General features: G+C 43.6%; 1 protein-coding gene across 1 annotated transcript; it reads left to right on the top strand.

Annotated features, from left to right (window-relative positions):
• Nucleotides 1–2,470: 2,470 nt before the first annotated feature.
• Nucleotides 2,471–20,343, top strand: IRF4 (interferon regulatory factor 4). Its single transcript, XM_044424541.1, has 8 exons — nt 2,471–2,725; nt 4,458–4,644; nt 5,307–5,395; nt 7,472–7,613; nt 11,087–11,194; nt 13,495–13,848; nt 17,623–17,735; nt 19,237–20,343. Exons 1-8 carry the CDS (start codon nt 2,549–2,551, stop codon nt 19,378–19,380), a joined length of 1,314 nt encoding a protein of 437 aa, XP_044280476.1. The 5' UTR covers nt 2,471–2,548; the 3' UTR covers nt 19,381–20,343.
• Nucleotides 20,344–21,467: the final 1,124 nt, after the last annotated feature.

Raw genomic sequence — 21,467 nt, 5'->3', positions numbered from 1 at the left:
TTTCCATGCTTGTTGCTATATAAATTGTGCAGGTGTGTTTATTATTTATCCAGATATATGTGAAAGGCTGAGCATCTCCCACTGTGCATCAAGACAGTAGCAACTCCTCTTGCCTTCAGTTACACCCTCAAGATTTCACCAGTCTGTCTCCTTGCATCTACCAACACTGCCTCAACACGTATTCACATAAAAGTTCTCCCAATTTCAGTGTAAGGGTGAAACCATATGAATGGAAGGTGATGGTGCTTTAGGGCACTAACAATGAGTGAATCCCTTGAATACCTATTCACACATAAGAGCCACTGAATTCAGTGGAGATTACTTTTGGCAAGCAGGTACAGGATTGCAGCCGAAGTGGTTGTATCCAGTGTTAATCCTACTTAGAGCAGACCCGGTGATATGGCTGGGACTCAAGTTAGGCTAATGTTGGATATGCCCTTAAGAGCAGATTTATTCTACACATCTTTATGTAGAAATAAGACATCCTTGTAGCCTCAGGCTCCTATCCGACTGACACTCAGTAGGAAGTAAGCCCCCATGAGGACTTCTGAGTGCACAACCCAACCCCAAGCATGGTTGCTCAGAAATAATGGCGAGAGGATCTTCTTCCACGTGGTTGCTGCACTGGACTGCAGCCTTACAGTCGGACCAGGACTGGCGGGCTTTGTGGATTCCCGGGGTGTAGCCGACATCGGTCCCGCTTAAGCGCCACTCATTCCAGTGGCTCCATCCTAAGCAGGGCTAACATCGGGCACGGACCACTACTTCCAAGCCGGCGAGAGCGCCCAAGGGGCGAGCGAGAGGGGCGATCCTTCCTGGGGGCCGGAAGGCGAGTCCCCAAGGGACACCCCTCTTGAAGTCCGCCCGATGGCCCGGTCACAGCTCCGCTGCTCCGCGGGGTTGGCCGGACACGCTCCGGAGGGCGGCCGCGGCGGCGAACCGTCCCACGCCTCCTCGCCGCTGCAGGGAAATGTCCGGGCGCCCGCAGCTCGTGAGGGCGAGTAGGCGGCCGAGCGGCGGCGCCGGCCCGTTCCCGGTGCCTGCGTGCGAGAGGGCGGGAATGACGGCAACAGCCGCGCGGCGTTGGCGGGTGAGTGTGAGGAGTTTCCCGCGGAGCGGCGAGCGCGGCGTGGGCGCGGAGGGCAAGGCGGTGGCGTGACTCGGCTTGGCGGCTGGCTGCACAGCGTGGGAGCGCGCGAACGAGCGGGAAAGCCGCCCAAGCGGCGGAAGAGGGAAGCGGCGGAGACGGCCGGAGAAGGGGAAGGGGGCGTGCGAGCGAAGCGCACCCGGTGAGCGGAGGGGCGGCCGCGCGCGCGTCCGAGGGAAGGGGCACGCACGCAAGGCGGGGGAAGGGCGCCGGAGCGAAGCGTGCGGGAAGAATGGATCCGCTGGATCCCTCTGCGAAACGGGGTTTGGCCATGTGGGTAGCCGACGGGAAAAGAATAAGTCTAGCCATAGATCAAGGCACGCGTAGGAGTAATTGAGCGCGCGCGGGAGAGAGAGCGTCTCTGCGCACAAGGGTGCTTGGGCTCGTGGCTAATGCCTGTCACCGTTTCGCTGGAGGGGTAAGCGGTCCTGTGGCCAAGGAGGGCTCGGGCCGTCGTTAGACCTGGAGTGCCGAAGGGGCTGAACTTTGGGGCTCAGAGGTCCAGGGCCCCGTTCGGCAGAGCAAGGAGGAGAGGCCTCGTGTTCACTAGGGCCAACGTACGGCGCAACGCACTGCGCTGGGACAGGTCTGGCAAGGATGGCGGGACGAAGGGTGTCCGATGACTTTTGCGCTGAGAGCGACCGCGGCGAGGCGAGGACACGAGTTGGTGCAGGTGCGAAATGAAGAGAGTTGCCTGGTTTAAGCCGCGCTGCGCGGGCTGCCAAAGAGGATAAGAGCGAGCGGAACAGTCGTGCGCGCAAAGGGAGATCAGCAGCTGCGCTGGCAGTTTGGCCTCGCCGGGCGCGTGTCTGCGAGGACAAGCAAGTCGAGCCGTGGGGCGGGGAGGGGGTGTTCAAGGAGAGCTTAAGGCAGTCCCCGCCGCAACTCGGAGCCTGCCGGGACCGCGGCGCCCATCCTGTCGACCAGAGGTGATGGGAGTTGCAGCCCAACGCCTCTGGAGGGCGCCAAGACAGAGCGGGGGAAACGGTTAGGGTGAGGACGAGCGTGCGAGAGAACTAGCGCGAGCGGGTTTCTAACTTGGCCGGAAAGAGGAATTAAAGAACGTGGGGACTTGTGTCACACGAGAAGGAGCCTTTCCCCTTCAGGTGGCAGGTGTGTTCGCGCGCGCGCCACGAGAAAGAAAAGACGGGAGCGCACGGAAGGGCTGGTGGCGCCTGGCACGGACGTGCGCGCTTGCCTGGTGCGTGGCACGTGACTGAGCGGCGCTCACGGTCCCGTTTCCTTCCCTCGGCAGGGGAGGAGCAGCAAGGGCGGCGGGCGCGTGGCATGAACTTGGAGGGCGGCGGCGGCGGCAGCGGCGGCGGCAGCAGCAGCAGCAGCAGCAGCGCGGGCATCCACGGCGCCAGTGGCAGCAGCAGCAGCAGTGAGAGCGGCGGCGGGATGAGCTCCGTGAGCTGCGGCAACGGGAAGCTCCGCCAGTGGCTGATCGAGCAGATTGACAGCAGCAAGTACCCGGGCCTGGTGTGGGAGAACGAGGAGAAGAGCATCTTTCGCATCCCCTGGAAGCATGCGGGCAAGCAGGACTACAACCGCGAGGAAGATGCGGCGCTCTTCAAGGTACTGGGGAGCTCCCAGAGCTGGACGGTTCCCGGGTGGCGTCTCAGTGGCGGGCCAGGCACCCAACGGTTGTTTCAAATGAGGAGCTAGGGACACCAGTTCCAGCCAAGCAAGTGCATTCTAAAGTTTGTGTATGAGTGACCCCCATCAAAAGGAAATCCTTTCTCCCCGAGTATGTTTATTACCGGATTTTCGTGCACGCATGAACTTATGAATGTGAATGCTTCTGTTTATGCAAGGATAGTAAGCCTACTGTTTGGCAGGAGCAAGGAAGGGAAAGCCTGCTGCGGATGAGTGCATGAGAGCAGGGCTAATTTTTGAAAACCAGGGATAGTTCACACATGAGCAGTTTGAGCACATGGTGACTGGAAATTGAACAGTAATTTTTTTTTTAATGGAGGCAGTTCTCAGTTTTAGTGATGTACAAGGATGAAGGTGAGCTCAGTGTATGTGCAATGTTCTACAAGGTAGGTGGAAGAGAGACAGGGAGCGCCAAGGCCTCACAGCAAACTTAATGACTAATCTGCACCCAACTGGCACCGTTAGAAGTTGCTGAATTAACAAGCCAACCAAACTACTTTCCTGTCACACTTGGAAGGTTTCTTCTATGTCCCATAATTTCCTTTCCCTCATTTGATCAACTGCCCCAAGGCTTGCCACATTAGGGCTGCAGCCCTGCTCTCAATTGTACACCCTTAACATCCCATAGATATTAATGGGTCTTATTTTAAATGGGTTGGCAGGCATTGTCATTAAGTTCACCAAGTACCAAAACTGCTTAGTAGGGCTTTCTATCTGGAATTCCTTTATTTATTATTATTGAACAACATTACCTGGAGCAATGCTGTTCAGTTTCTCCTGGAATGAATTTAGCTAATTATACTTAATTAGAAGTAATTTTAAAAACTAATTCTTTACACCACCGATAGAATCCAAATGGCACATCTTTTCCTTTCAACTCAACAGTAATGTAACTTGTGAATAGAACTCCCATTATACCATGTCTTAAAGCAAATGAGTAGACCAAAAACCTGTCTTGGTTTTAAAAAATCTTTTAGATTCTGCAGTTCTGAGAGTCCATTGGATGGACTAGACTCAGGGAAGGTTTAGATGTTATTTTCTGAAAACCGTAGGTTGCATCCAGATTTACACTGGATCAGCTATACTGGTGGAAGTGGACTTCCCACCTTTTAAGAAACAGAAAAGATTCCAGGTTATGACGTAGCAACCTGACTTTGTGCTGAAAAACACATAGCAACTCCATGCTGTTTTCCAGTGAAGTGACTTGGGGCAGGGAATGTACAGGTTTTGAATACTGTATAGCATCCGATTCTTCCTGTAGAATTAATAGCAACTATGAAGACTGCATTTCATTCTCTTACTGCTTTTTTCTCTCTGCTGGATCTAAACTATGCCTGCAGTTTATTCTCTGTTGTCTGTCTAACTTTACAGGGTTCCCTGATGGCTACACTCCATTTTCCCTCCTGTAGCCCTAAAAGTCTCATTCAAGGCTTAGTTACTGGCAGTAAGCATTTCAAATTACAGTGTGCTCATATATTAAAAATATCGGGCACCGCCCTTTCTGCCTTTGGCTCAGGACCTTCTCCTCTGTGCACCACTGAAGCAGGAAAATAGCAAATATGCTTATCATTAGACAGTTTGAATCACTGATTATAGATTCACATTTTGTTTGATGCAGTTTTAGTTTGTTAACCACTGCCAATATTTTTAGGCTTGGGCTCTGTTTAAAGGAAAGTTCAAAGAAGGCATTGATAAGCCAGATCCTCCCACTTGGAAGACAAGGTTGCGCTGCGCATTGAACAAGAGCAATGACTTTGAAGAACTGGTTGAAAGAAGCCAGCTGGATATATCAGATCCATACAAAGTATACAGAATAGTACCTGAAGGAGCAAAAAAAGGTAGGGCAGGGGAAGAACGGGTAAATGGGACTATAACCATTCCAAGCAATTAAATTTGGTCATATGAACTCTTTTGTACACAGATGCAATAAACTGAAAACATTTAAGCTCTATTTGCATGCTACTCTCATGTAATCTTGAACTTATGTTGGCATGGGGAGAGTAGGAACACACGGTTGACCCTGCCCTTTCCGTAGGGTTCCCTGCAACCCATTTCCTGTAGTCCATCATATGTTCAGGCTGAACTTCTGTGGAAGGAGCCTGCCACAACTGACAGCAGAACCAGTAGGTGCATCTCCCCTTTCCTCCACCTTCCCACAACTGGAACATTGTGCGTGAGAACAAGAGAATAGAGCTTTAGTGAATTCAAAGTTTGGATAGCCAAGAATATCCTGTCAGAGTTTATCCTAAGCTATGATATGATTAGGACAATTTTTCATGTATTTTATGTCCTATTTTGGTGGCAGGCCGCTTTCAAATGACATCATGCTGTATTTCTCCCCCTCAATTTCTAAAGCATACATGTGAGCCTCATCACTATGAAGTACCTTAGAGCATTTTGGGAAAAGTGGGACATGGAAAGAAAATATGCCATTTTTGTAAAAAAGCTACTTATCTCACAAGTTGTCATAAACTACCCTGTTTCATCCACATATACCCAGGTGCAAAACAGCTAAGCATGGAAGATCCACAGATGATTATGAATAATGCTTACACCATGAATTCATCATACTCTGCGCTACCATCTCAGGTATAGAACATGCATTTATTTTAGTTTTCCATGCCAGAAGGTGAAAATGTACAGATACTGTACCTGTTTCATGTTTTGATTCATGGCAAGATTAAAGCACAGGAAAGAAAGAGAACTGAAGGAATATTCTCTCCAAAAATCAATATAGGTGCTTCTGCAATCAGAAGCTTTGTATCCATAGTAGTACTCTTTTCCCATTTTGTTTTGTTTTGCTTTGGCTTTATTACTGTTGCAGTGCTAATGTTCATATGTCTCCTATACTTAAATCCCCCTGTTACTGTTTAAACTTTTAAGAAGAATAAAACACTTCTGAGTTTGTGCAATTGCATTAGTCAAATATGCTTGTCTACCACAGATAGGATCTACACTTCTATGAAATGTTTAGGGAACAGCCTCCAGGTAATAGTAATATTTTGGTCACATATTGAAGACTTGGAGGTTTCTCTTTAAAATTATTTGGTAGCAAGGCTATGAAAAACTTTCCTGAGGCTCCTCAGAGATGCTGTCATTGATAGAGTGAACAAGAAGAGACTTGGTGCAAGGCAGCCTTGCCATTCTGTGGGAATTCAGTAGGAACATTCTGTATACCGTCCTTGAGAAGGACACAAAGCTTCAGTATTTGGAACATCGAGAGATTAAGCATGGAGTTTGTCCATCTAAATCAGACAGTCCTTCTATTGGACAGATGGAATTAAGTAGGTTCAGTTAGTGTGGATTCTAAGAGGGAAGTGGCAGGATCTCTTCTTTTGTTTTTAGTTTGTTGGTCCAACCATATGGAAATTGGAGAATTACAACTTGGACTGGCATCACATACCAGGACTGAGCCCTTTCAACTTAATGGCCCTTATTTCTGAATGTACTCCTAATGTGGACTGCACTTTTGATGTGCAGAGAATGTGATACCCTCCAGATGCTTGGGACTTCGGCTCTCATAATCCACAAGCATTGGATATGCTAATTGGGTCTGATGGGAGTTGTTGTTAAAACACATCTGCACCCGCCCTGGTGCTAGTGATAGCTTTTTCTGTCTCCAGAAAAAAGTCATTACTGATTTGAAAGCCAGCTCTATATTAAGGGCACAATATTATTTATTTATTAATTATTTATTACAAGCATTTATATCCCATCCTTCCAACAAGCACTCAGGACGGCTTACAAAATATAAAAGTGCAATGTAAAATGTCAATTATTAAAACAATAGAAAGCAACACATCATGAATTTAAGAAAAGGAGGAAAGGAATGGAAAATGTAACTGTGAAGAGAGGAAAAAGAAAACCTAAAACATCTAAAACCCTTGATTATTAAAATAATGGTTGAATAAAAAGGTTTTTACCTGGCACTGGAAAGAGTAGGGAGTCGGTGCCAGGCGGACCTCTCTGGGGAGCTTTTTTCATAGTCTGGGTGCCACTGCAGAGAAGGCCCTCCTCCGGGTAGACACCCTCTGTACTTCCTTCAGAGAGGGTTCCCGGAGCAAGGACTCCCCCACCGATCTTAAGGGGTGTGAGGGCATATAGGGAAGGAGGCGATCCTTCAGGTATTCTGGACCTAAGCTGTTTAGGGCTTTGTCGGTTAATACCAGCACCTTGAATTGGGCCCGGACTTCAATTGGGAGCCAGTGTAGCCGATAGAGGACCAGCGTTATATGAGAATAACGGCCAGCCCCCGTCAGCAACCTGGCAGCTCTATTTTGTACCAATTGAAGTATCTGGACCGTTTTCAAGGGCAGCCCCACGTAGAGCGTGTTAGAATAATCCAACCGGGAAGTTACCAGGGCATGAATCACCGCTGCTAGGCAGTGCTCGTCCAGGTAAAGATGCAGCTGATGAACCAGCCAAAGCTGGAGGAAAGCACTCCTCGCCACTGCTGTAACCTGGATTTCCAGGGGTAGCTCTGGGTCAAGGAGCACTCCCATGCTGTGGACATATAATAATGTTATATTATTTTAAGGGCACAATATTTTCTCTGCACAGAGAAAAGTCTCATAAGCAGCATTCTTTATCCAGTCATGTCTAAATATGCATGGAATAGCTGATCACAGCTAAATATAGATATATATATTTTGATAAAATATGCAGGTACCAAGCTACATGATGTCTCATGACCGTAACTGGAGGGACTATGTTCCAGAGCAGTCACACCCTGATATTTCGTACCAGTGTGCAAGTGTTCCTTTTGCAGCTCGCAATCATCACTGGCAAGCTCCAGCATGTCAGAATGGTAAGAGTAGCCCAGTATTTCACACAGGGTAATGGATCCTCTTTATTTATACTGTTAAAGAAGTCATGGATGCTTCCTGACTTATGCTTATACTCTATTTGTATATAGTTGTGAACATGGAAAAACTAAGTAAGTGGATTTCCTCATTCGCTTCAAGGGAGGACATGACTCTGACATGCATCCCGTTGGTGAAGGCTTCTAGCTCTGCTTTTATTTATTTATTTATTTATTTATTTATTAAAACATTTTTATGCCGCCCCATTCGCCGAAGCCTCGGGGCGGCTTACAACATAGATAAGATAGGGGCGGCTTTGCCTACAGAAGGGCCCAAGTTCTAGCCCTGGCATCTCCAGCAAGTGCTGGGAGATCCTCCTTCCTGAAATCCAGGAGAGCCGCTGCCAGTCAGTGTCAACAGCACTGGGATAGATGGACAAAGAGTCTGACTCAGTGTAAGGCAGCTTCTTGTGGTCCTTTGTGTGCATGCAGCTCCCCTCTCCATTGAAGTGAATGAACAAATGGGGAAACATCTCTCAATATGCTGAAGGGAACGGTAATAGCAACAGTGAGAGCTGGGGTACAATGCAGCTCTGTCTGAACCACAGTTAAGAGAAAGGCAATACTTGCATGTCTCATTCCCACTGAAATCAATTGGTCATGGAAGTGGTTAATGTTCTGAGGTCTTGCGATGCTTAACCAAATACATTGAGCACTTGGAACAAGAAAACCATACAGTTTCAGTAGACACTTTGCTTTGCTTTACTATGCAAATTCAAAAAGAAAACAAAACCCAAGTGCAACAGAGTATAAGGGAAATGAATGGTGGATGTAAGGAGAGCTTTTATAGTACTGAAAAAACTATTCTGTCATTCTTCAGTACTTTATAAACTTGGAGAGTTTATAATTGAACCTGTCCAATAAAAGAGACTATATGCATTTATTTGTAGCTTCCATCCTATTTATGCTTATTCATGAGTAAAACAAATTGGCTTCAACAGATTGCAAAGTTAAGCTTTTATAAATCTCAGAGATCTTAGTGGGGAGAGCTGAGTACATGTTAAACTTTTTGACCAAGGAATGGAACTTAAACATTCTTAATTTGGGTAAAATGTGTCCTGAAAATCAGCCTACAATTTAGGCTGCAACCATATGCAGACTTACATGTGAATAAGCCCCACTGAACTCAGGTGGGCTTACTTCTACATAGATATATGTTAATATTTCTCAGAAAAATCCCTTTATTGGTCTAGTTATTTTAAAAGGACAGATAATTCCTCAAAGGGCATTGTATACTATATTAAATATACTTAGGACACAATCCTAAGCTTTATAACTTCCAGTGTGACCCAGACAGCATGGCTGTCTGGAGTATGCTGGATGTTGTAGGACTTTTTTCTGTGCCTAACTTGCACTGGGCTGGGCCATTAGCTGCTTATGGAACTCCAGTGAATACAGTCAGATATTTTTGACATGGGGCAATATTACTGTTATGCTAATGACTACAAATGTATACTCAAATGCTAATATTTGCAGATTGTCCTTGCACAAGCAGAGCATTTTACTGTTTAAAAAGTGTGGGGTAAAGACAGATAAAACAGTTAAAGAAAAGTTGCAGTGTGTTCTCTATCAGTGGTTGGGGGATGGCTTCACACTTTGCTTGATAAGCATGCACACCAACAATCCGAACATAAGAGGGGATGTGTTTCCTGTGTCCCTGGGTCTTCATATCCGGCACCACCGATTAATCCCCACCTTAGTGTGGACTGTAAGTGCCATATGTACCATGGTTTGCTTATACCAGGGACAGGGAACCTCCAGTTCATGGGACTAATACTGCCCATGGAGCCTGTGGATTCCTCCTGGGACAAGGCCCTGCTGTTATCTTTGGCTAATGGATTTTCCCTATGCACTGCACACTGATTCCAGGCTGAGGTTTGGAGATAGTATCTGAGAAGTAGAAGTGTGTGTAGCTGGGGACTTGTTCCAAAGCCAGCCAAGCCTTCATTCTTTTTTTTTCCTGATGGGGACAACAAATAGTGCACGGAAGAGATGCCCAATTGGGTCAATGCTGGCAGAGCTGCAGTCTGTCTCTGAGCTCAGTTCACAGAATGCAGTGCCTTTCAGAGAAAGCTAAGAAGGGCCTCATGGGGAGGCAGGGTGATGACACTGGGGGGCATATCCACATGTCATCTGACCGCGCAGAGCCTGGGCAGGGCAAAACTCACCCCTAGTTCATCTGTTCAGACTTCTCCTTATTCAACCATATAAACTATTTTAAGGCATTGTGTGCATAGGAGAATTTAAAGCAGGAGTGCTCCGTTATTACACAGGCAACTTTGCTCAATTTATCATGAGCAGAATTAAGGTGGACATTGTAGGTTGGTGTTTTCTTAGGACAGGCATGGGGGCCCTTTGGCCACAAACAACTTGCTGGAGTTTTCTAGGTAGTCAGTTTCCTCCTGACCTCCATTCCCTCTTACACCTAGGAAAAACCTCTTATTTCCCATCCGCCCTGATCAGAGATATTAGTGCTCTTTTTGATTGGAAATAAGAGCTTTACCTTGCCAGGAAGAGGTGCCACAGTCAGGGAGCTGCTAAATGATTCAGCCCTGCCCACTACTGCGTGGGTTTAAGAGTTGCTCATGCAAAAGGAGACGTGCCTGTTTGAGTGTGAGACTCACCTTTGGGCCTTTGGTCATGCCCACAGATGGACTGCAGCTCCTTAGACCTTTCTTAAATTGGAATTTGTTCTTGGACTAAAAAAAAATCCTCACCTTGTCTTAGGGCACAAAAATGCTCTGACAAGTAGAAGAGGGAGGTTGTAGTTGTAGTGCCCTCTTCTGCATGCTAAAGTCCTGATTGAGATCAGGCCCTTGGCCTTAATCAGTGGGACTTATTTCTGGGCAAACACATTGCGCTGAAATACTAAATATGCTACTGCAAAGTAAGTTCCTGAATTCCACAGAATTTCAATTAAACATGTGCTGCCATTCTCCCCCTGAAGCCAGGCAGGGACTTTAAGCAGCTGCAAGGTGCTGCTTAGTGCGAAAACATATAGGAGCACCAAGAGACCCAGCAGACCCGCCTACTGATGCAACACTGGTGATCGCATTAGCACTGGACTGTCCAAAATTACTGATGGAGCACCAGCAGGGATCAGATCCCCACTGGGGAAGTTCCCTTTACTGTGCTATGTTTGTTCTCAGGCTGGAATCATGTCAGGTGGCTGAGTCGTGGGATTGTTCTTAGGCAGACGTGTTATCAGAAGCCAAGGTTTGTAAAGTACCCTGAAAATTCTGCTGAGGGCACATAGACAGCATTTAAAGAAATAAAAGAGATTCAAGTCAAAAGGGACAGTAGGTTTCTCGGACTGGGAAAATGGTGTGCACACTTGTGCAGAGGCTGGGGGAGCACTCTAGGGGATTGGGACTGGTGGCAGCATGGTGCAAATAAACTTTTTTGGTTTGTGAAAACAGGTTGTCAGGTCACTGGAACCTTTTATGCTTGTGCACCACCTGAGGCACAGACTCCTGGGATCCCAATAGAGCCAAGCATAAGGTCTGGTGAAGCTCTTCCACTGTCAGGTATGTAAACTGTTCAGCATTTTGCATGTCACAATGACTTTTTGGGAAAACTCTCATAACTTTCCAGATATGCCCCTCAACTTTTGCAAACAAGGGGACAGAATTGAAACTTCATCAGTGTTTGCTTTTTCATATATGTTTTTCTTTAAGAAATATAAGTTGAATGGAGAGCATACATAAACTTTGATGACACCCCTTTTATATGTAGTATATAAACACGAACAATGTACACAAACTGACACGGTAAATGAGGAATTCTGCCAGTCAGCATGCTGGATTTCCACTTGCAAGCTCATCGTCCCAGCTGGGTAATGTGTCTGTTGGGCAGTCAGTGTAGAAAAATGAGGTGACCAGTGAGGGACCCGAGAGAGAGAAAGAAGTGCTTTCTCTGTGACAGCCTCCATTTGTGGCTTTCCCTCAGTAGCCAGGTTTGCTTGAGGTCAGTATGCCTTCATTTCCTGGCCTTTTAATGTATTTTTCAATCTCCAGTCTCTTTGACTGTTTTATTGCATTTTATTCATATATTTTTGTTTAATTTTTTTGCTAATTGCTCTTGGGAAGGCCTGGAAATTCCACTCGGCAGCTATGTGAATTTACCCAAAATACAAAATATTTTAACAAAATACAAAATATTTTAACCAGCAAGCCTATAAAATATGTCTGACCAACATACATCAGTTGATGATTTACTATACTGAACTGCCAATATGTGGAATCGCCTGTTGGTTCTCCTCTTGAGTACATTGTTCATGTAAATGTGCACAATCAACTGTGCCTATGTACATTTATCAGCCAGTTTCCATTCATCCCTACCTATACATGCTGATAGGCAACTGCAGGTCTGTACTCCTTCAGTACATGGATAAACTTATTTTCAGTAGCTTAAGAAAACACAGTGAGATTCTGATAAAAAGGCAGCTTTGCTGGCTAATTTTAGCTCTTGCTGTCTGGGTCGGCAGCTTGGCAGTTATTACTCGCTTCCTAAAACAAGGAATTGCTGCCTATGAGCTATCAAGCACTTTGTGTTTAGAAGCTTCCAAGCCCTAGAGTCTCACCAGTTATTGGAGGACTTGGATGGGAGGTATCCTGTGGACAGCTGGTTGGCCACCATGTGAACAGAGTTCTGGAGTAGATGGTTTGATCCATTGGTCCTTCAGAGCTTCAGGTAAAATGCAAATTGTGTCTTACCCTGAGGGACTCCAGAGGTGACAAAAAGAGATGAGGATCTTGCCATGAAGGAGTGGAAATCATGCCCCCCCCCCCATTTGCAAGAACACTCCTGCATTTGGTTTCTGCTGACAGGATGTCTTTTGACAGCTGAATATCTGAAGAGGACCAAGGGAAAAAGAGGAAGGAGGACAGGGCCATCAGCCTATAGTAAGGCTGATCATCTGTTGAGTCAACTGTGGGTTCATAGGATATTACAGTAGGAAGGGGTCTGTGAGGCTGAATCCCGTCCCCTAACAACCAGCCCACTTTGGCTTATTGCTACTGTGGTCAGTAGGAATGATGTGTGTACATGTCCAATCTTAAGTTTGATATTTTATTGTTTATTTGTAGCTGTTTAAAATTATTTTAAGTTTTTGTATGTTAATATTTTTATCAGGTTGTATTGAAGGTTTTAATTTCTATGAACTGTTCAGAACTGCTTTGTTTATTGGACAGAATAGAAAAGAAATAATTATTGTTATTATTATATACAAGCCACAACTGTGCTGACTGCTGTGAGAGAGCTTTGGCTATGGGCAGTATAGAGATGAAAATAATAATTGTTTGATATGTGGACCAAAAGTATATTCCATAAAGAACAGAACAAACAACACTAGAAGAAGTATATTCCAATCTGAATATTAAAATACACTGCATATGGCATTCCGATAAGAGGAGTTAATCTTAGTAGCATTTAGCTTTATTACACATTTTTAATGTTCACTCATTTTTGCATGCACATGAATCTTAATTTTATTCTACCTCGTAACAACATTGACATACAGGTCATTATAATTTCCACTTATAAAGGAGGAACTGAAGCTGAAAAGGTAGACTAAAATCTTATGCACATTTACTGAACACAGAAGGACTTACGTCCACAAAACTTGGAAAAGATTATGATAAATGATAAATAACTTGATCAATTAATCCTTCAATTAGTGTATAACTGGGGAGTGTATTGAACCCACATCTCTGAAGTTCAGCCTACCACTAAATCACAACTTGTCTTGCCTTGTTTGCAGATGTTATAGGATATACAACTGCTTGGTGCCAAATGTTACAATAATTTTCCATAAATATACTTTCAGATTGTCGACTGCATATCTGTCTATATTATCATGAAACTCTTGTAAAAGAAGTCACAACTTCAAGTCCTGAGGGCTGTAGGATATTTCATGGCCAAAATTATGAGATCAGCAACTTGGACCAAGTTCTGTTCCCTTATCCAGAAGATCACAGCCAGAGAAAAACAACAGAGAAGTTGCTAAGTCACCTGGAAAGGGGAGTGGTACTCTGGATGACACCGGATGGGCTCTATGCTAAGAGACTTTGTCAAAGCCGCATCTACTGGGATGGGCCTCTGGCATTTTGCAGTGACAGGCCTAATAAGCTGGAAAGAGAGCAGACATGCAAACTTTTTGATACCCAGCAATTTTTATCAGGTAATTTTCAACATGTTGCTATTATCAATGCATTTTTGTCATTCCTAAGGTGTGTGATTACAGTTGCATTTTGTCCTGTAACAGCAGTAGGGTGAGGGAGAGATGGGTGTCACTAATGAATGATCTTCCTGTTACAGGTGCATACATAAGGTACAATAAAATATTAGCTAATCTACTGACACCCCTCCCCCACTTTCTAATAGCATTCACCTGAGAGAGGCCATTGCTTGTTCTGCTCTAGGCTGACAGCTTCTAGTGCACATTTTTGTCTGTCCTTTAATGATGAGCTATTCCTTAAGGTTCTTGTTTCTCTAAGTTGCCCATTTAGTCTGTTTCCTTATGTGTCCAGGGCTACAGTCTTTTTAGTCATATGTGTAACTCTTGGCATGCACAACAATCAAATAATCATCCATGGAACTACATTGGATAATCCCAAACATACCATCTCAACTGTCAATTGAAATGGGCACTGGGTACAGGAAGAAATGGATTGCAATGGACTGCTTATTCAAAATGCACCTCTGAACCTCAATCATGAATTTCCAAGATGAATATTTGGATCTGATTATTTTATGCCTTTTTGCTTTTGAAATGGAATTACCATTAAATAGTTCAGGCTTATTGTACCTCAGATGTAATCATTTTAAACAATCCTGTATGTCAGCACTTTATCTCAAAAGTATGTGAGAGATTAGTATTAGATTGATTCTTTATACTTGCTTTAAGAGTTTTGGTCAGGTTATCCCTGTAGAAGCCAGTTTCAGTTTATTCAAATGGAGTGTGGATTCAGACAACTACTTATAAAACAGTAGTATGCTATGGCGTCAAATATAACCTCTAAGTAAGCCATCATCTATATTGTCTTGCCAAATAGACAGGATTCCCCCCTAAACTATCCAAACACAGCAGGATGTTACAAGTGTGTGATTTACTGTGGCAGCTTATGAACTGGCAAATCATTGCCTATTCTGGAATTATGCCTTGTATTAGAAGTCTGGCTTGCATTCTGCTGCTCGGTTATTGTGCCATTCTCAAGATTTGCTTCAAGGGATCATAGTTTGAATTTTCAAATGCTCACTTCAATAACTATGAGCTGATGGTTCTGGTATCACAGCAGCTCAGCCAACAGCCAGGAAAGCCTTTGCTTGCCCTTCTCCAAAGTTCCTCTGCTTTGGCAGTGGGGGGTAAGTGTCACCTGATCATGATTTCTGGGTTCAGATCCCAGCTCTTGTGGAGATGGGAAAACTGAAGCAGCAGTGAAGTTGAACATGCCGCAAGAATGTTTCTGATAATCCTGCAGTTAAGCAAAGTAAAAATATGTATTACTTGACCAAGTACATGAAATTGCACACAAGGGATTAAGGAGGAATAAGAACTTGTTCATATATGAGCTGGGGTTTGTAGAATTTTTAGACATTTGCCTCTTCTGCTTTCTTAATTCTGCTCTTTGCTTACTTCCCTCATCATATACATGCTCTGTCTTCTTACATAGGCCATGTTATACTGGGGGACACCAAGGCATGTGCTCTGGATTTTCTGAGCTGTGTCCCAGAGCAGAAGTACCCCCAAAGGCCTGCCTCTTTCCCTTGAGCTGAGCAGACTTTCAGTGCCTAGTACACTTTAGGACTTACTCCCTTGACAGACCAGTAGGGGAGTAGTATGAAGGTAAAGGGAGCTCCTTCCTGTCTTTCAGCTCTTACATGCTCAGTGCTGGTTGCAATGAAGGTTTAAAGAGGAAGGGGGAAGGACAGGGAGTGTTCCCGGTCGAACATCGGTATTTCATACCCCATGTGATTTTACCACCCCCGAATGGAACTTCTGAATTCTACAGAACTTCAGTGAGTTCATCACAGCAAGCGATGTGATTAGACTCCACAAAGGTCTTATTTCCCCCTCCACCTTCAACTTCTCCCACGTAGGTGCAGGCAGCACATTAGTGTTATTTTGTTTAACTTACTTACACATTTGCTATCCCATCTATCATTTGTATAAAAAATCCCGAGACAGTTTACAATGTTAGGAACACAGAAACCATTTACAGCACTTAGACCAGAGGAGGGGTCAGACTGCATGTCATCAGGTTGCAGGAAACAATTTGGCAGCTGTGTTCACGGCACTCCATGCGAAGTCTCCCGAGCCCTAACTGTACCCTTACCTGGAGCTGCCTGGGACTGAACTGGACCTTTTGCATGCAAACTGTGCACACTAGCACTGGGCCAGTCTCTCCCAGTGGGGGGCTTAAACAACTTGTATCATTTCATAGAAGGAAATGCCCGCGAGCACCCGATTCACCCTCACACCCCCTCTACACCTACACTTCCCCTGGAAATAGCTCCTGGCTTGGGGAGCTCGCTCCTTCTCCGCTGCACTCTTTGATTCTTTCGCAGCACATCCTGGAATCCACAGGAGCAGAGGGTGGTGTGCATCTGAATTGTACCGCATGCCTTGCAAACAGACAAGAAAATTTCTTTTTCTCCTTATCCTCATCCGATGGTTTAGGGAAAGTGGTTTCACATGGTGGAAGGGGAAGGAAATTAGGGCTGTTTTATTGGCCAGTTGCTATTATCCAAACTTCAATAAAAACAGTTAATAGTTGATATGGGGGTGGAGAGCGAGAGAGAAATGCTGCTCTCCTATAGAAGCATATATAGGTTCAGTGGGGCTTACTCCAGGAAATTGTACAGGGGCCTGTAGCCTGTATTATGCTTACTCAGGAAATAAATTGTGAATTGTGAAGGTTTAATGAAGCTCAGTCCGCAGCACCTTTGCAGCATAGGCCTGAGCATTTGTATTTTGTCATGGACTCTGGCTTAAGTGGTGAGGGCGACTCTTTGAACATGCTCAGTTACACTTTCTCTATAATTTGGCCCTAGTATTGAAAACAGATTCTTTTGAATTGTGGTGAAGTATTGGTATGAATTAAATTCTGGGAGGGAGACAAGAAGAGCTTATATATAGCAAGGAGGAGATAGATCTATTTGATGAAGCATTGCTGGAAAATGGGAAAAATGAGGAGGGATTGTTGTTGGAGGGGAACAGGATGCATGTGATTTCTCAGTGGTAGCTTTCTTGCAAAAGGTGTGGGTGATGCTAAACATCTGAAGAGGGAATGTGGAGGCTTTAATCTGTATGGTGTATATTCCATCACTACTAAGTGTGAGAAGAGTGAGTAAGAGCTAAGTAGTTAACAACATGGCCAGTCTGTCCACATTACTCTAGCCTTAAAAGATTAGCACTAGACACCTATTTATTTCAGGGCCCAATTCAAGCATGTCTTTCTTTAAAGCTCTACATGGCTTGGGGTTCAGATTTCTGAGGTTTCTGCTTCAAATTTTTGCATCTCCCTATCCACGCTTGCTTCCTAGACCTTAAGATCATACTCAGAGTGATTTCCTTCTTGGAAATGTATCATGTAGTCACAATGGAGGCACCTCAGCTTTTGAATGTCCCTCACACCATGCTTCATGGCTGTTTATTTGTATAATCACTCAATTTCAGCCTTTTTACTTGTTGCTTTATTATGGCTTTTTTATATTAGTGTCTTATTGCATCAATTTTACTGATTAAATTATTTATCAGTCTTCCCTAACCTGACCCCTTCAAGATGTGTTGGGCTGCAGCTCCCCTAATTTGCTGCTAGAGAAGACTGATTTATATGGTTGTAAACTGCCCTGGATTCTTATCTAATGAAAATACAGAACTGTTTTAAATAATATTAAGTGGAAAAAAATACAGCTTAGAGCACAGTCTGATCATTTTCTGTTGGTTTTATAGAATTGCAAGCATTTGCCCACCATGGAAGGCCCTTGCCTAGATTCCAGATTGTGTTATGTTTTGGAGAGGAGTTTCCAGATCCACAAAGGCAGAGAAAACAAATTACGGCCCATGTAAGTACAGGATATGCTGTTTATTTAAAACTAGGTGTGTACAGAAACATTAAAGAGACTGTAGGTGGGAATATATAAAGCTGAGGTGAATGTCTTATATTCATATGTTTGAAAAATGGACTCATTTGAAGTATTGAAATGAATTGTGATTTCCAGTTTCATAAAAGCTGAGTGTATCTTAAATCAGCAGCTTAAACCAGAAGCAAAGGTATCAGTTTTAATTATCACTGCTTGGCGATATAATTGAATGTAATCTTCCATAATTATATCTCCTGGCAATTTGCAGTACTAATTTCTCAGTGATTTATATCTGTGGCAGCATGTGGGTTACTGCTCAGTATTTACAGTTCAAATGCTATGAAATTAGAAATCAAATTTCTTGATATTACAGCTAATAAATAAATTATAAACAAGGGGCTTTATGAAAGATCATACATATACTGTTGGCATTTTTGTGACATTATGCACACTAGTAAAGCCATGACTGGCAGCAATACTCTTCTACAGCTTACCATGCACACCATGTGCTCAGTGCCCTTACAAGTAAAAGCATCCTTCCTTTGTGTACTCTTTAAACAAGAGTATTAGCTAACTGCTTCATAAATCCAAGTATGTTGGCTTATAGTGCAGTCCCATACATGTCCACTCAAAGGTGGACCCATTTTGGATTTTAACATTTATATACCGCAATTGTAAGGATTTAAAGTTTTACACAACATGTAAAAGATCAGGCCATGGATCAGGCTGTTCATTGTGCTCTGTGTTGCTTGAGCACGGGCATGAATGTAACATCTTCTGCTCGTGTCCTGCTTGTGGGTCTTCTGTAGGTATCTGGTTGGGCACTGTGAGATCACAGTGCTGAGCTGGGTAGACCTTTGCTCTGATCCAGCGAAGCTCTAAGGCTGCAGCTCCTGCCTTTGAAAACGCTGTCCTGTTGTGGGCATTTTGTGCACACAGTAGTGAGCAACATGTCAGTGCTCCTTCAGGTCTGGATGTGGGAAGAGCTACTGCTGGCTGTCCCCAGAACTTTGCAGCACTGATGTAAAATAGCTCCATATATTCAGAAAGAACTCTACTGAGGGTAGAAAGTTTGGCAGCATTCATAGGTAAATCTTTTGCATTTTGGACAGATCTCTGGTCATAGATATTCATTTTGCTGCTTGTGTTTGCACATGTGTACAGGCTTCTATGTACATGAAACTATGTTAGGTTTCTGTATGATTGACAAGGCAGTCCAGTCTAATGCATCTTTACTCAAGAGGTAATCGTGCAGATTTCAATTAGGCTTATTCCCTAACGTGTACATAAGGCTGTTGCTTGAAAAAAGCATGTACTGTTAGGTTTTAAAATGTTGAACAAGCTAAACAAGAAAGCATTCTGATTTCTTTTTATGTGGATAATTGGAACTACATCACATTGTGTCATCCTATTGTTATCCTGACAATTCCTCAGTATGAATGTGTTAGATATCTTCCCATTAACTCTTTGATTTGTTGTTAAGGTTGAGCCAATGTTTGCAAGACAGCTATACTACTTTGCACAGCAAAACACTGGACCTTTTCTAAGAGGCTATGATGTATCAGAACAAGTCTCCAGTTCAGAAGATTACCACCGATCCATCCACCATTCCTCTGTTCAAGAATAAGCACATGAACTCTGCCAGTCTGAAAGTGAGACATAATACAACAATAACTGGAGCATAACTCAAGGATGCAAACCAGTGCTTGGATTTTTCCAGGGAAGTGAACAACAAAGATGCTCCAGAAATGGATGTGGAGAAGCCTAAAAATGTAGTCCAATGAACACTTGCTTCCCCCTGCTGTTTTTTGGATTGCTGCACCTCCAATTCTGTTGCTGGTGCTAGGTGTGAAAACTGACAAAGTATCTGATATGTTTACATGTTCTTAAATGAAGATGGTGTCCTGTAAGCAAAATGAACTTATTTTGGACTCCTAGTTATTTATTTCATTAGAAATCTCAGGGCAAAATTTTCTAGGCTGAAACAGCAGTTTACTATGGTGCAAAGTAGCAATCAAAATGCATGTTATTTACGAAAAAGACATTACATTGAAGCTGGTATAAGGATGCATTTTTAAAGATTACATTCTTGTCAAAAATGTGCAGAAAATATATTTTTAAAATAGTAGTATAATTCATGACATGTTTTTCATAATTTTAAAATGGTTTTGCTGTTGCTGCTGCTTTTTTAGAAGAGGGACATTTATATCACATTCTGCCTGTAGGGTCCATCAGGATTATTCCTAGGATAATTTCAGTATCATGCAAAGTAATTTGTACTATTATATACCACTTGATCTTTGTTAAACTCAGTAAGCAATTCACGTGTGTCCATGGCAATTGCTGGAGTAAGACTAAAATCCTATGCACACTTACCTGGAAGAAAGTCATACAAAATTTACTTCTGAATAGACATGTATAGGATTGCAGAGACATTTTCAAAAAAAGTAACCAAAGAATGGAACACATATTTTAAATAAATATGTGTATAAATATAATATGCACACAGATAATGAACTCCTCTACAGGTTGCAGCAGTTTGAGCTCAGCACTCCAAAGCAGGGCTGATGCCAGATACAGAAAAGGTCTTGGCACTCAAGCCCACAGTAAAAAATGGCACATATTTGCATGTATTAATTTACATATGCTCTGAAATCTCTTTTTGTGTGTTTCTTCAAAGGACGCTGTCTCCTGAGGACATCCCTATCGTATAAAGGGATGTCTGGACAAGGGAGAGGAGGGCACTGGATTTCTTTGAAAGATCCCATGAAGAAAATTCAGGGGAGGGGGAAACAGGACGTGAAGTACATGTAGGCAAAAAGCCAGCCAATCCAGGGGGACCAGATGCAACCAAGATCCTTGGGACCCTGAGCTTTTCTTTAAGAAAGTACCCATCAACAGCAGGGTGGTGGGAGATGTGGGACTCCCAGAGATTTGGGCTCCAAAAGAAAGACTGAAGGCTTTAGTCCTTGAGAGATGTTCCCTAATGCCACCACTGCTAAAACAGTGTTTGGACTATTTGAAAATTGACTTGATTCTCAGAAGTATTTATGTTAGGTGATAATGTTGACACACCTGTGCCCTATTCCAGGACAGAGTTAATTGCACTTAGGTAACTGCCTGGGTGTGACCATGAGTGATTTGTCATCATTATTAAAAGTAGAGGAAGGACTGTAACTGTGTTAGAATTTGCTTGGACATGTCCATAAATAGTACTGAGAGAAAGCTGAAGTTATTCAGATAAGCTTCGAAGAATTATCTGTGTCAGGAAAGAAGCAGTTAGTATGATTCTATGCACCTGAAAAATGTAGGTGCTTCTATTCTCTGTATCTCTTTATAGAAAAAAATTCTTCTTAACTCTTTAAGTATTTTGTACTTGAATTTCTAATCAGGGACGCATTGTGTATATATTTTTATATGATTGCCATAAGGGTGCTGAAGTTATACATCTTAAAGATGCATGGTTCCTTGGGATATTATACCCATTTCTTTTCCTCCCCAAATGCTAGTTCATTTGAATGTTATTAATGGCATCTCACTTTCTTTTTCCTGAGATAGGCTGTATTTACTAGCACATTTACTGTATTTACTGTAACACATTTACTAGGAGATAAGTCAGGATGGACACAGTGGGACTTACTGCTGAATTAGCCTGCCTAGGTTTGCACTGTTAATCTTAAACAATAAGCCTTGCCATTATATGTTGGGAGTGTA

This window comes from Varanus komodoensis, unplaced genomic scaffold, assembly GCF_004798865.1.
Source record: "Varanus komodoensis strain SLA01 unplaced genomic scaffold, ASM479886v1 scaffold14_3, whole genome shotgun sequence".
NCBI lineage: Eukaryota > Metazoa > Chordata > Lepidosauria > Squamata > Varanidae > Varanus > Varanus komodoensis.
The sequence above is the reverse complement of the archived record's forward strand: the minus strand, read 5'-3'. Positions and strand labels throughout refer to the sequence as shown.

Coding starts and splice junctions, on each gene's coding strand:
- IRF4 (XM_044424541.1), top strand. CDS start 2,549: ATGAGCTCCGTGAGCTGCGGCAACGGGAAGCTCCGCCAGTGGCTGATC. Junction 7,614..11,086: donor AGCTCCAGCATGTCAGAATG/GTAAGAGTAGCC, acceptor TTGTGAAAACAG/GTTGTCAGGTCACTGGAACC. Junction 13,849..17,622: donor TACCCAGCAATTTTTATCAG/GTAATTTTCAAC, acceptor TTGGTTTTATAG/AATTGCAAGCATTTGCCCAC.